The sequence below is a fragment of the Camelus bactrianus genome, chromosome 30 (assembly GCF_048773025.1).
Source record: "Camelus bactrianus isolate YW-2024 breed Bactrian camel chromosome 30, ASM4877302v1, whole genome shotgun sequence".
Classification (NCBI taxonomy): domain Eukaryota; kingdom Metazoa; phylum Chordata; class Mammalia; order Artiodactyla; family Camelidae; genus Camelus; species Camelus bactrianus.
Window position 1 is genome coordinate 8,714,725 of NC_133568.1, and position 15,301 is coordinate 8,730,025.

The window sequence follows — 15,301 nt, forward strand, 5'->3', positions numbered from 1 at the left end:
GGTGAGGGTGCAAAATGGGACTGGCAGGATGGGCTGGCACCCAGCATGGTGTACCAGAACGGGCATCAGATCTGGCACCAGAAGACCCAGATCTGAGTGTTGGCTGTGTCCCTATCTTTCTGTGTCTCCCTCTTGTGGTCCTGAGTAAGACAGTCAAACCTCACAGGGCTGCAATACTCCTTGGTTGTAAAAAAGAGAGATAATAAAGTGCTTTTGTGGTAGTAATTCACAAGGTTGTTGTACGGATCGAATGTTTGTGTCTTTAATACTTAACAGAGCACTAGGTGACTGCTGTAAATGTTTGCTTAATGAATAACTGAATGGGTGCACTGAGATTTGAAAACTGAGGGCTGTGTGAGTCTTCATTATGGCCTTACTTTGAAGACTGAGTACTTTCTCTGTGTTTAATCAGAGCTGATCCCATGATATGAGGAAAAACTCAGCTGTTTAACCCATGCTAAAGCCGCCAAGTCAGGCTCCATCAGTCACCGTGGCAGATATACTGGTCCCCTGTGAGGATGTGGAAGAAGTAAGGACAAACGCAATACTCGACACCTCTGGGCCACTTGTGCTGGACTCAGAAAAGCCTGGAGAAGCCTTTGAGCAAATAGCTTTGTCGAGGTTCATTTCAACGGAAGACAAGAGGGTGAGTTAGAACAGCATAAATTAAGAAACTAATGTGTCTCAAGGAGATGAAATTTAGTATTTAACAACTCTTCTCTAATCACATAACATATAACTTAAAGGCCCAAAGCCAGGAAAAAATGGTCAGAGTGGCCCAAAGACAACAAAAGGACAATGAGAGAAACTCTGAACATGAACTTCATCACAGTTACAGGTGCGACAAAGCATTCCTTAGATATTTTGAAGTTTAAAATAAATTTCTCACTTGGCTTATGTCCTATCCCATCACTTACATTTGTAAGTGAATTCGACTAATTTTAAACTTGTTATTATAAACCAACAAGCATAATTTTTATTGAAAATCCATGGAAAGTGAATTTGGTGATATAATCTTAATTTTTCCCTAATTTTTATGTCTGAACTAAGAAGAATTAATGCCCTGACATCACAGAAAATTAAAAGCCACTCATTACCCCAAGGTGGTGGGCAGGGAGCAGGAGGAACTAAAATTTGTCCAGAAACATTGGCTTTTCTAACTGATGGAAGCATCAAAATGGTGACAATCAACTGTTTAGGTTCCCTGCCACGCTGGGAGATGGGGAGAGGCTCAGGAGGAGAACTGGGGCCTGCCCTCCCACCCCAACCCTGACCTTGACCTTGAGCCCGAGCTACCTTTGTTGTCATGCCAGACCCGCAGCTTGCAGAGGTGGCCCAGGCTCAGCATGTCGGGGAAGTTGAACGTGTCGGTGTTGTTCCGCTCAAACTTGTTCCAGTTGGCCGACTGCTTCAGGGCCAGGGTCCCGCTGTCCCCGTTCTCGCCAAAGATGATGATGAACACGTTGGCATCCGTGCCCGCTCCTGGGAGAGCACAAGGCAAGGGCTCTGGGTGCCGCCCGCTCTGAATCACAGCCTTCTTGCTCTGGCCTCACTCCCAGGACCCTGGGAGGAGCCAGGGGTGCACACGGGCAACTTCAGAGTGAACGAGGCCGGGGTGAGGTGGGAAAGGGCTGGTCAGTGTCTCCAATTCTATTCTCTCTCTTATCTCTGTGCCTTGTAAATGCTGTCGGGCTGACTGGAGTCCTGGTTAGCAAGTATGAATGGTTTGGTACAAGGATTTACCTAGTGCTGGGAAATACTTAAAGGTGTGCCGTGTAGACTGGCTTTACAGTTTAGAAATAAACCCCCTCCTGCACAATGTGAAAGCCCCTTGTTCCCAAATCTGCCTCTGGTTGACATTCTACACAGGACCTTCACACGATGTGCTTAAGCCAAACAGAGGTATTGACCCCAATGAAAAGAAAAGGCTTCTGGGAGAGGTGACCCCTTGAAGCTTTGCTGATATGCACGCCCTGCAGTTATCAATGAACTTATTATTTCCTGAGAGCACATCATGAAGGGATGAGGGGCTTGAAAACATGTGAACACTGGAACTTTAGGCAAAGAGAGTGAAGGCTTCACTCTGAGGAGAAAAGGAAGAAGAGAGGGGCCGAAAAGAAACTTTGGCAGCTGGACTGACCCCATGCATGAGGTGCTACCATGAGAGCTTTGTCTCTTTGGCTGAATGCTTCTCTGTTGAAAATGTAAGCTCCCAGAGCCATCATGGTACTCCTTCCCCAGCCATTAATAAGTAGTGTGAGCGAGTTTGTCAGACTCGTAACAGCTCCTGGAGAACAGGCTTGGTGTAGGGGAGGGGAGGAAGGAGGCACTGCTTCCCTCTGAGCTGCAGGTCTCTGTGTTGCTAGTACGTTTGCTTAGAAGGCCCTTCCTCTGCTGTCCCATGTGCTTCACTGGCTTCTGTTCGTCCTTCTGGGCCGGACTTTGGCTCCACCTCTGGGAAGCCCTCCGTGACCCTTGCCCCTGATCTCCAGCCTGATAAGGCGCCCTCCTCTGGGTTCCCTAGCACCCGTGCCGACCCCTGTCAGAGCCTCACTGTCATTGCTCCACTCGGATGTCAGACACACACGGGCTCAGGAACTTATCTCCAGCCTAAGAGCCCAGGCCAAAGTTGGCCCACAGGAGATGGTGGCCAAGCGCAGGGATGTGGGAAGGAATCCAAGGGCATCTGAGATGTCCGGCACCTAGGTGAGGGGTGTCAGGAGGACAGAGGGCCTCTGAGCCAAGCTCCTGCACCGTTTTCAAAAGCACTGACCATACTGCTCAGTGACGTTCTCCCCACTTCCCTGATGCTGGAAGGACAGAGCCAAGTCACTGGGAGGACACTTGGTCCAGGTAGAAGGTGACACACTGTGGAAAGGAGCTGAATTGACTAAGTTTTGGAAGGCCATCCAGAGAGCAATACCTTGACCAGAGCTCGGGGCCTGAGCCAGAATATGATGAGGAGCGGGGTCAGTGGGAGGCGGGCACAGGAGAAGGGAAGGACCTCCCTGACTCACCCAGGATGTTACTGGTCTTCACCGAGACGGTGTAGGAGGTCCACTCCATCATCTCCTCCCCGTCGATGACAGCGCACATCTCACACACCAGGGTCTTCTTGCCCTTCCGCTGGGACAGCCAGTCTCCGTAGTAGAACATGGTCAGCTCTCCAGTGTTCATGTTCTTCAGGAGGATCTGGGTGAGAGGGGCCAGTACAGGAACCCCCTCCTTCACCTCTACCGGCTGCCCACCCACTAATGCAATCCCCTGGTCTGAACCCCAGGGACCCACAATCCTAGCCCCAAGACAAGTTCTTCCAACTTAGACCTGAGGCAGGAGGACAGGGCCCTCTCCAGGACAAAGACCCTGCCCCGTGGGCCTGTCACAGGGTCTGAAGCCCCCACTGTGACTAGTTTGGGAATTTGGAAACAAACAATTCTTCTAAATATGTTTCTGAGAGGTGCCTATCACTGTGCACAAGAAATGTTTGCTGAATGAATGACCAAAAAACAGAACAACCAAAACACTGTCAGCCACAGACCCCTGGAAACAGTGTACTGAAGTCTGCCAGATTGTCCTTGGCGGGAGGACCATACTGTTGGCTCAGGAAAAATCTGCTCAAGGCTGAACAGGAGCGTAGGAGCCTGAGGGGATGCAGGACAGATGGCTTTTGGTGGACAAGGGATGAGACGATGACCCAAGATGGAAAAAGAGGCAGCCACCTGTGGTCACAGCGGCACTGAACCCCAGCACAGGAGTTACCACTGTTCCCCCAGACTTGATTCCTCCAGGAAGCCTACCTGGTCTCTGCCCACACTGCACTAGCAGGGCACACTGTATTCTCTGCCAGTTACTCAATTTTGACTGGAGGCAAATAAATAAAACTATGTTCCCTGATTAATTCACACGAAGGGCATATGGGATTCTGTGGGCCAGGTATGAGTAATAACCCTCTAAGGTGACATTTGCACTTTAACAAGGTCCACTGACAACCCAAATGAGCAGGAATAAGGGGCGGGCAGTGGGTGGAAGGGAGGGCGAGGGCCCAGCCACATTACCCTCTCCAGGAACCACTCGGGCCGGCTGCCCAGGCCGTCAATTCGGATCCGCATCTTGGTGAATGGAGCAATGTCCAGGATTTCCATGATGAACGTGTCATTCTGCTCCCGCTCAAATCTGGGGGTGGAGAGGCAGGGCATGAAGAAGGGAAGCTGGTCATTGGAGCGGGGTTGGTGAGGCCAGGCTGGAGACCAGATACGAGGGGAGGAGAGAAGAGGAGGCTTTTACTGAGTCCCTCTCAGCTCCCAGTGACTCCCCAATAGCCTGTCTCTTGCATCCCAGATGTGTCCCTAGACCACTGGGTTAAGTGAGTTTGGCTGGTAGAAATGGTCCTGAATCAAGAGCTACCAGTTCTGGGTCCTAATCTCATTCTGCTAACGTAGAATAGTCCCAGCAACTCTCGGGAACTTGGTTTCCTCATCTGTCGTCTGGAGGAAATTACACTAGCCCTGCAATCTCATAAAACTGTCACAAGGGCCGAATGGATGTGAAATCAACTTAAAATGTAAAAAGAATTCCACACCTGTAAAGCTTTAATTGAGACTCTCTGAGTGGCATGGCTGCCATGAATAGTGGGGCAGGTTGTGCACTGCACAACTCTAGATAGTGCTGTTCACATTTTTCTATACACAATATGCACACCTGAATGCAGTGACCCTCGCTCAGGGACTGCTACTAATAACTTTAAAATGGCAGGTAAATTGAAGGTAATGGTGGTTTTGTTGCCGTTACTATTTTTCTACCGAATGAACTCGTCAGCTCAGAGATGCTCTATCTTTATTTCTTACTGCTCTTCCCACAGTGCTGCATGCATAATACAACCTTCAATGCTGACATTGCCTGACTGCTGACTGATTCCAAATGCTGCTGCTGCTAAGCCCCTGGGGCTAACGCAGGTATCACTGAAGATATGACACTGTGTGGCAATTGTTACGCTTCCTTGAGTACAAGACATATTTTTAAAGCAGAAGCCACAGCCAGTGGGGGCTGGGACTGCAAATGCTGCAAATCAAGAACAAACTGTGGCTGGTCTTCAAGGCAGCGGTGGAACAGAGGCCTAATCCCTTTTGATAACTTGCTTATATGCACTTTATGATTATTAGATGCAAAAACGCTCTCCCAGAAGTCTGCCCTAAATCCTTCCTGCTCTGATTTAAGCCATCTATCCCTCTGGTCACGTGAAAACTGGAAGGTGGCACTCACAAATTCCCTTGTCAAGCTCATATCACATAGTGAGATTCTCTCCTATAATCTTTCAACTCATTGATTCCTTACTCTTGCCAGGTGAATAATTTTACAGATCAAAGGAACTTTAGAATTCTTCGCTTTGTATTTCTTTTTAATTTTCACCCTTTGAATATAGCCAAGTATCTCCATTTTATGGAGAGTTTATGGTGGGGCAGGTGTTTGGAAAGAGGGAGAGAGAAATAAGGTTTTCTTCTAGAACACTGAAGACTGGATTACGTTTGCCACCTCACCCTTCATTACAGGCTAAACCCCCATTACTCCTGGATAGACCTCCTCTCCTCAGGGTAAAAGGCCCACACCCAAAAGGGAACCCCCTCATTGGCCCTTCATCCCTCCATGATGTACCGGCCCTATCTTTCCTGCTGCCCCAGGCCCTTTCAAGACACCTCAGTTGACTCGTACGAGGGCTCCCACATTGAGGGGCCACTGTTGGAGAAATGGTCAACCTCCGATTCAGGTCCCCTTGCCTCTGGCTCAGAAGGGCAGGGGTGTCGAGGGGGCCCAAGCTTCACCCTGTCCATTTCCCCAGAGGAGCTCAGGGCTGAGGAGGTGATGTTGGGAGAGAGCAGCCTTTGGCTGCCCCTCACTCCCTCTCTGTTCCATTTCCTCCTTTTCCCCACCACCTCTCAAAGGCCATCCTTGGGAAAGGGTCCCGCACCTACTCCCTCACTGGTTTCTGTGGCTGAGAACAGTCTGAGGCCAGTCAGGGCCAGAGCCTTAGACTGGAAGGGCAAGGATTGAATGGAAGACTTTTAGACATTGCTGAGAGGCAGGGGAGGGTTTGTGGGGAAGGAGTCTGGGAAAGGGCTGGCTGGAAGATGGGGAAGAGAGGTGTGGGGTCCAAAGCCAGCCTCCCTGGGGCAGCTGCTCAGGCACTTTGCCTCTGTGGCATCTTAGAGGCATAGCTGGGGCTCCTGGAGTTGGCCGCGGTCAGAGGCTCAGCTGTAGCTTCACATTAAACCAAGCTCCTTCACTGTGGCTTCTCTGTCCCAGGGGCCACTGAGCCTACGCTTGGTCCTGTGGCAACTTGGGGCAGCAGCTCTTCCTCTCTTAGGACAGCAATGGCCAGTCCTTAATCAGCCGGCCCCAGCTCTGCCCAACAGAGCTGATGGTTTAATTGCCAGTACTTTGGCCAACCTCAGCGCCTCTGCTGTCTCCTCTCCCCAGTCCCTTCTCCCCAGTCCCTGGCAACAGCCAGCAGACCTCTCTTCTCTGGGCCCGAAGTGCTCGTCATTGGATCGCTAGGCGGTGACAAAGATGAGCAAATCACAGCCACACTCAGCAGCTCAGAGAAATCTGAAAAACCTAACATCGAGGCCAGAGTGAACACAGAGAATACCTGCCACCTGATAATCCTGTAATCCAGGCTAACTTGAGGCACACCTAGGATGGGGATAAAACAATAAAGGAAAAAAAAAGGACATGTTTACCTTAAAAGCCAAGATAATGGTTACCTCTGGGGGCAGGGAGGTAGAGTGATGTGGCAGTGTTCAGTTTCTTGGCCTAGGGGGCACATGTGTAAGTTTTTGCTCTATAAATATTTACGATTTATGTACATATATGCGTTATGCATGCTCTGTAGATGACTGGATAACTGGGCGTAAATAAATAAAATTGTATTCTCTGATTAATTCATGCCAAAGAGCATATTGAATTCCACAGGTCAGATATGGAGCTATATATAAAATAAAAGTGAAATGTTCCTGGAACTTTTGACTGTTCTCACAGCAGGGTTTTCAGATCCAGGCTGTGGGTCGTAGCCCCAGGGCTAGGCTGGAAAATGTCCTCCCCCAAGGCAGGCCTTAATGCGATCACAAGGGGGAGGCAAAGAGAGATTTGGCACATAGACTGAAAAGGACGCCATGTGAAGTCGGGCAGAGAGAGACTAGAAAATGCTGGCCTTGAAGGTTGGAGAGATGAAGCCACAGCCAAGGAGGGCTGGCAGCCACCAGAAGCTGGAAGGGACATGGGGATGGATTCTCCCTTAGAGTCTCCAGAGGGAGTGTGGCTGTGCTGACACCTTGATTAAGGCCCAGTGATGCTGACTTCAGATTTCTCACCTCCAGAAATGGGAGAGAATGTTTCTATTGTTTTAAGCAACTAGGTTTGAGGTACATTTTTATCATAATCTCAGGAAATTAATACAGTCCCAAGCGGCATGAATGGTGCGCTCTGGGACTGTAAAGGGGGCAGATGAGGGCAAACTGCCCAGGAACCAGCACAGAGAGAACTCCAGGGGCTGGAGAGCAGCGGGATGACTGACTCAGTGCGGGGATAGGTGTACCCAGGTGCTGATGTGACTAGGGGGTAAAAGACAGAGCCTGTGGGCCCTGGCTCCTCTGATCTGGCTCCTCAGGGACCATTAGGACCATGGAACCTGGTGCCTGCCCCCATGAGAGGGGGGCAACAGGGAGGAGCTGCATCCACCCGCATCTATATCTCACGAGCAGCCCTGCCATGGTTTGGGGGTGGGTCAAAGGCAAAGTCATAGCCAACAGATCCGAATCTCTACCATCCTCAGATGCCATGATCAGGCCCAGTGCATGTTCGAATCTGCCAGTGTCCTCTTCAAGGGAGGCCTCTAAGCTGAGGATGATGTATCGGGGGCATCACCCAGCAGTGGGTGCTAGGACTTTCCAACTGTCTGACCCTTCAAAGGCACCCGTCTCTGGAACTCAGCCGCCTTGCCTCTTCTCGAAGACTGCCATCACTCTTTCTCAGTCCTGAGACCTCCCTCCAAGCCTGATCAACTACAAGAGCCTCCCCACCAACTCCCCTGCCCATGAAGTCCCCAAAGATGATCCCTTTCCATCTTCAGAGCTTTACTGCCAAGCAGGCAGTGTGAGATCTAAGTGATAAAGAGATGAAAGGAAGATTCAAAACTTCCAAGCTTATCACAGCCCAGGCCACACCACTGGTGAAACAGCTCCCAGTTGCCTCCTGCAAGGACAACTGGAAAGCCCTTGGGCTCTGCCCTCTGCTTGTGTTCTCTTGAGCTCGGTCTCTTCTCGTCTTCTTTGCACGAAGTGTTAGTGGAAGCCACGGGGCCATCCAGTTGGGCAAACCCAGTGGAACTCCGAGAACCTGCTTTGCTTCCAGACCAAAGAATTTCCCAATTAATGGGGTCTCCGCTGGGCCTTGGAATAATTCCTTACAGGCACTTACTTCCCTCTAGAGAAAAGCCACATCTACTTGTCTAAAAATAGCCTTGACATCCAGTGGACACTAATTGCCTCAAATTCCACTGTTAGAGACTCATTCCTTGGATAAGCATTACCTTTTGAAGGCATCATTTTTTTCTAATGCCACATTAATTCACCAGCATCTCAGTGTGAATTAATTTACCAGAACAGTTTCCCCCAGAGTGGCAAGGTGAGAACTTGGGGACTTTAGCTGGGGAGTGGGGTTGAATAAATTGCTATTGAACTTGGCCTCTGGGCATAGCGCTTCACAACAGGGGCATTTTAGCAGGCAAACCTACACAATGTCTTCCGTGTGATACATGCACGTTTCTACCTCCATTCTGGTCACATAGCAGATCTTGGGAAAGGACTTCCAGTGGGTCTTACTCTCCGAGCCCCCAGGTCAAAATACTGACACCTATAACAAGGATTCCAAGACACGGGCCAAACCTCGGGCCACCTGCAAATGCAATAAAGCAAACTATGCATTGGGTAAGAGTCCTGAGCTTGCCAACTGGAGTAATAAAGAAATGATGGCTCCCCTCACAAAATAAGTCTTTATTCACAAAAATGAAATTCTTTAACTAACAAGGTGCCTTGAAGCATATACAATATGGTGTGACTTTAAAGCAACATTTTTGGAATTTATATACTACCAGAGAGGAGGTGTCAATCTCTCCCACCAGCAATTACGTCTGTGCGGCACGTCTATAAAATAAGGTGGAATGCAGGCATGGGATAATTAATCTGGGAAATTTCAGGAATTGGGGGTTGGGGTGGAGATTAGGGTCAAAGAACAGAGGTGGAGACTGTGAAACTGAAAATGCAAATGGACCACAGATGAAGGCAGAATTCTGACCCATCACCTCTGCAGCAACCGTCCCAGGAGGCCAGAGCACAGCCTCGCCAGCAGTGGGCGCACGATGGGCAGGACTTGGTCAATAACTGCCAGCTTCCCTGTATTGCCCCCACTTCCAACTCAGGACCAACCAGAGAAATTCAAATACGCTCCCCAGTCCAATCACATGAGATGCTCCGAATCTAGTTAGTTCTCCTTCAGCTTCACCACCGATGCTGCACTCAGAAGCTTTCCCAGGCTCCTGACGGCCTTTGGACTCTGCCCCACCGAGGGATGGTGCCTCACACCCTTGCTGTAAGCAAGCTGTCAAGAAACAGCCTCTGTTTGTTCTCTGTTGGCCTTCGTTTATTTCCACTGTTGCATGAGTTCAAATCTCAGCTCCCCTGCACTACCTGTGTGACCTTGGGAAAGTTACTTCACCTTTCTGAGTCTCTGGCAGCTTATTTGTAGAGAGCATACTACAGGGGGCGTTGTGAGTTATTATATGTTTAAAAAGCATTTACAACAGTGCCTAGCATGGAGTAGGTGCTCACTGAATGACAGTCATTATTATAATCACCATCATTCCTGTTGCTGGGGGGAGAATTCCAGGAGGAAACAGAAGCTGTACGAGAGAGCAGAAGTGCTAAGAAAGACAGGGAAAACTGTCCTCACCAGATGCCCCAGGCACGAGCTGCACAAGGTGAACAGAGCTCCCGCTCTCACGAACTCCTCTGTCCACGGGAAGGAACCTCTGCCCGGTCCCTGAGAGCTTCAGCGCCCTCATCCCCATCCCTACCGTCACCCTCGCCATTCTCACCTGCAACGCCAGGGTCAGGCACAGTGAGGACTCAGAGATGAAGCGTCTCTGGGTCCCGCCTTCCAGCCCGGGGAGGCAGCAGTGCAGCTCAGAGACAAGTGGCTTAGGGGGATGTTAGAAATCCTAGGCTTGGGCTCTGAATCGCTCCCCTGTGGTGTTAAGTCATCAGAGTCCAAGGACGGTTTGGGGGACAATGGCTGAACATAGGAAACCAGTCAAAACCCAGACTAAGTTGGGGATCCAATGAAAGGTGCAGACAGGAAGTACTCCAAGAGGTCCAGCTGCATCGCCATTACTGATAACCAGCATAAGAAGCAGTAGAATCTAATGCTTAAGCCTGGGGCCACCTGGGTGCAGCTCCCAGTGCCATAGCTTACCAGCTATGGGGCCTCGAACAGCATGTCTTCGCCCTGCTGTGCCTCAGTTTTCTTACCTATAAAATGGGGATGGTAATCATGGTCCTCATAACATTGCAGGGAGGACTAGATGTGTCAGTATATTCAGAGGGGTTAGGAAAAGGCCTGGCACCAAATAAGCCCACACTGGTTTTCGTGCTCCTGCTGCGGTTCCCTCAGGTGTGAGGCTTTGTGAGTTCCGGCATCTTCCCTGCCTGGTTGTACTCTGTCTCCAGTGTCTGCGACAGTGCCTGACAGATACCAGGTGTTCAATCGTTTTTTTTTTAACATTAAAAAAATTCTTTTAGCTTTTTTCCGCAATCATTTTGAACTTGCAGGCAAGTTGCAAAAATTGAACAGGGTTTCTGTGTTCCCTTCACCCGGCTTCCCCTAAAGTGAACAGGTTACAATACCACCGTGCAATGAATGACAGCAGGACATTCACAGTGTTGATACAATACAATACAGACCTTACAATAAACAGTTTTGAGTGATGGAAGGTAGGAAGGAAAGGGGGAAGGAAGGAGGGAATGCTATGGGCTGAGGTGATCAAGAAAGGCTTCCTGGAGGAGGTAGATTTGAATTAGCGCTTGAAACAGAGAGGTCTTGAGACAGAGTGGATGAAGGGCACTCCAGGAGGGAGGAGTCACGTGGACAATGGCATAGAGGCTGGGAGGCCTCAGGGTACGAGGGGAGAATGGGGAGAGCAGCCTGGTTGAAGCAGGATGGGGCTGGAGGGTGAAGGATTGGGTGTGGAGAGAGGGCTAAGGGCAGAGCCCCCCTTGTCCCCCTCCCACGATACCTGGCCTTCTTTTTGTCCAGCTGCACTTCCTCTGTGCTGCCATTGATGCCGTAGAGGGTCATAAAGATGTTGGAATCAGTGCCACCACCGACCACGTCACCCGTCCACACCGTCATTTCGTAGAGCACCTGCCACGAGAAGGACGTGGGTCCTGAGCCTTGGCCTCCATCACCAGCCCCCCCAGCCTGCCTCACCTTCACCCTCCAAGCTGCAATGCTCTGAAGAAAGCCCTCCCCCTAATCAACTGGATGTCCGGGGAGCAAGTGCCAGGTCTTATCACTGTCTTTGCCCTTGGCTGTGCTCAGTTCGGTGCTGGAGAGGAGCTCAGTTTCTCTCTCTCTTTATTCTTTTACACTTAAAGAAAAATTGAAGTATAGTCAGTTACTATGTGTCAATTTCTGGTGAACAGCATAATGTTTCAGTCAGACATAGACATACATATATTCATTTTCATGTTCTTTTTCATTATAGGTTACTACAAGATATTGAATATAATTCCTTGTGCCATACAGAAGAAACTTGTTGTTTATCTATTTTATATATAGTAGTTAAAATATTTGCAAATCTCGAACTCTTAATTTATCCCTTCCCACCCCCACCCCCCCAGTGACCAGAAATTTGTTTACTATGTCTATGAGTCTGAGTTCAGTGTCTGATCGAGGACACACATGCAATAAAAATACGACTGAAAGTCCCAGGATTCACCACTTTCTTTGTCCGTCGAATCCCAACCTAAGCCCACGTACTCCAGCAGCATGTGTTAGCCAGGCAGTGGCTTTGGGAGCCATCCAGAGAACCATTCAATCCCAGATCTGCCCCTCGCTAGCTGTTGAACCACGGCAGGTGCCCCATCGTCTCCAGCCACTGTTTCCTCCACAGTGAAACAGAGACAAACACTCTGCAGAGTTGTGAGAGCTTCAGACACTTGACTTGGTGCCTGGCACCGGGCCTGGCATCCAGGAGCAGCAATAATTACGGCTGACCAGCCCTCCTTCATGCCGCAGTCAGCACCCACCCTGCATGCTGGGGAGTGGAGCGTGCATTGGGGCTGATGTTCGAAGGCCCTCTGCCTCCATCCACTTGTGAAATGGGACAACTGCCTATTAAATGTGGTTTTCACTGTAGATTGGAATTTTGCTCCTTTGCCTGAGGTCTGCTCCAAAGAGGATGTATTCCCTTTGTCTCGGCCAGAGGGGGAGGGGGCAGCCTGCTCCCCCCGGGACGGTGCCCTCACTGAGGCCCCTGCCTTGGTTCTCCCTTCCACAGGCAGCCTCGTGGCAAGAGGGACCCTCTTCACCCCTGATCTGGGCTGTCTTCCGGTTCTGGTTTCTCACTCCATGGCGTCTCACCAGGTGTGCAAGGACTAGCAATTAGGTCTCAAGGGTTCAGGAGATGTTTGCACACACGGCCAGGGAGGTGCCTGGCTGACCGTCCCCTCTGCACATCCCCGGCCCTTTCCACCTCCTGTGTCTGCTGCACTGTGATATCACTCGTGCTGGGTCCCCACCACCCAGATGCCTTTGAACTCAGAACCCAAGTTATTCATGGCAGTGATCATGACCCCAACATTGCGGCTTTTCAAGCAGCACTTAGAATCTTCCCCATGACACTGCCAGGCTAGAAGCAGCATTCCTGGAGGGCATGTTTGCCGAGGGAGTGATGGAAGAGCACCTTGCTTTGCCAGGAAAATCCTCTTAGACCACCTAACAAGGCATTCGTGATGGGCACGGAGCTATTGGAAATGAAAGCAGAAATCTGATGCTTTTTTATCCAGCAGACATAAGAAACAGAATGATCAAAATGAGTGCCCGAGACCCCGTGGAGACTGGCACCTCAAGGCTCGTCTCTCCAGACTCCTGTGTTCTCTGTGTCCACCTTTCTCTCCTTTACACAGACATCTCTTTTTGTGTCATAGGCGTGTTTCCAGAAAGAGACACATTAACAGGGCTTTTGTAGTGCCGGTGTGATATCAGACGTCCTGGGGAGGTGGTCAGTCCAAAGAACCCTATGGTTCTTTGTAAAGTAACAGACCTGTGTTCTTTTGTAACATGAATAACTGCGGTGTGGGTCTGAATTTCCACAGACTAAAGAGCTCAGGGGGAGATGCTGATACACCGAGTGGGGTGTGCATGTGCGCTGGGTGGGGGGCGTGAACACACGCCCACGTGCATGCAGGGAACCGGGTCAGGACAGGGGTCGCTGGATGAATGGTGGCCACCCACACTGACCGTCTGGCCACAGGTGGAGATGGCTGAGGAAGGGGGGGGCATCCATGCTGTGGAAAGGTCTGCTCTCTAGCTCTCAAGCAGGGAGGGGCAGGCATCCACGCTCCCGCCTGGCAAGATTTTCAGAGCCCGTATCTCAGCCCGTCCTTTGTTTCCACATACAATACAGGAAGGTCACCTCAGGTTCAGGGTGATTTCTTCTCACCTTTGTGGGACAGCTTCTGACCTAAGTCCAGCAGCACACTGGTTTGGATTTAGGAACAGAGATGAGGGCAGGGGCCTTCTGTGGACCCCACAGCATTTCAGAGAGAAAGAGAGGCCTGCAAGGTGATGTGACACAGAGGCCCTGGGCCACCAGCTGGCCACGTGTCCTTGGGCCCCAGCATCCAGGCATCCTGCCTCCTGTCTGGCACCAACCTGTGAGTTTATACAACTTGTCCCAGGCCATTTGGCCAGTTAGAGGTGGAGCCAGAACAGGGGCACAGAGCTCCTGCCTTCCAGCCTCTTCCACTTAAGGGGGATCTTGTGCAGACAGCACTCTCTGCACTATGAGACCCAGAGGCTCTCAGCATCCCAAATGCCATCTGTCCTCATCACCAGCCGACTGGTGTCGATGGAGCATCCTTTGGAGAATAATGACTGCACGTCTATGTAGAGCCTGCAAAGCTTTTCACGGACTGTTCATGATCTCGTTTGTTCTCACCAAGATTTTATATGCAACAGGATAGGAAGCATTATTTCCATGTGCTCTATGGGAAGACCAAGGCCCAGAGAGGCCAGATGACTTGCCCAAGGTCACACAGCAGCAGATAAGAAAAGACGCTAGTCTCCTGGCTCCTAGCAAAGTGAGTCTGGCTGGTATACTGAGCTGCAGCCCTCACCAACGCCCCAGTGATGAGTCTCCTGCCTCTCTCACCACCATCTCCCCTGCTGCTCGCCCACCCCAACCTGCACTGCCCTTTGCCATGCAGCGCACACACACAGGCGCCCTCCATACCTTCACCCCGATGTTCACCACCATGGCGTCCAGGAGGTCGAAGACACGGGAGGTGACGCCATCTCCGCGGTCCTTGGCGAGCCAGCAGTTGCAGTGCAATGTGTACTTGGTTCCCTGGGTGGGCACAGCCAGACACAGCTCCTCCACCAGCCAGCAGCTCTCGGGGGAGGCCCCGTCATGGCCCAGCTAGAGCGGACACACCAGGGCCGTGAGGATGTGGGCACTGCTGGGAAAGAAGCCCTGCTCAGCGTCCCTCCCTCAGTGTTTCCTTCTCATGTTCTGCGCACTCACTCTCTCATGAAGGTGAAGAGATTTTGCAGATATAATTTTTAACGTCTTTTTTTAAGTTCATTTATTTATTTTTAAGTGGAGGTACTGGGGATTGAACCCAGGACCTCGTGCATGCTAAGCATGCGCTCTACCACTGAGCCATACTTCCCTCCCTGTGGATATAATTAAGGTCTCTAGTCAGATGACTTTGAGTTAATTAAAAGATTATTCTAGGTAAGCCTGGCCTAATTAGGTGAACCCTTTAAAAGACGATCTAGATGTCAGAGATGAGATTCGAAATGGAGGAGATCCTCTCTGAATGGCTTTGAAGAACCAGACTGCCATGTGTTGGGGAAGGTCACATGGCAGGGAAAGCAGGCAGCCTCTGGACCTGGAGGCCTTGGTCCTACAACCACAGGACATGGATTCCCCCAACAACCACTGAGCTTGGGACAGGACCCCATGCCT

General features: G+C 50.6%; 1 protein-coding gene across 2 annotated transcripts in view; it reads right to left on the reverse strand.

The window, feature by feature from the left end:
* Window positions 1-15,301, reverse strand: part of LOXHD1 (lipoxygenase homology PLAT domains 1) — a 152,397-nt gene that overhangs the window by 20,499 nt on the left and 116,597 nt on the right. The window contains exons 33-37 of one of the 2 annotated variants that reach the window (XM_074355237.1): window positions 14,564-14,749; window positions 11,342-11,469; window positions 4,056-4,173; window positions 3,018-3,192; window positions 1,297-1,482 (exon numbers count right to left, since the gene is read on the reverse strand). In XM_074355237.1, the coding sequence (XP_074211338.1) occupies window positions 1,297-1,482; window positions 3,018-3,192; window positions 4,056-4,173; window positions 11,342-11,469; window positions 14,564-14,749 (793 nt within the window). The remainder of the gene's footprint in view (window positions 1-1,296; window positions 1,483-3,017; window positions 3,193-4,055; window positions 4,174-11,341; window positions 11,470-14,563; window positions 14,750-15,301) is intronic. The other variant, XM_074355238.1, reaches the window with a different exon arrangement.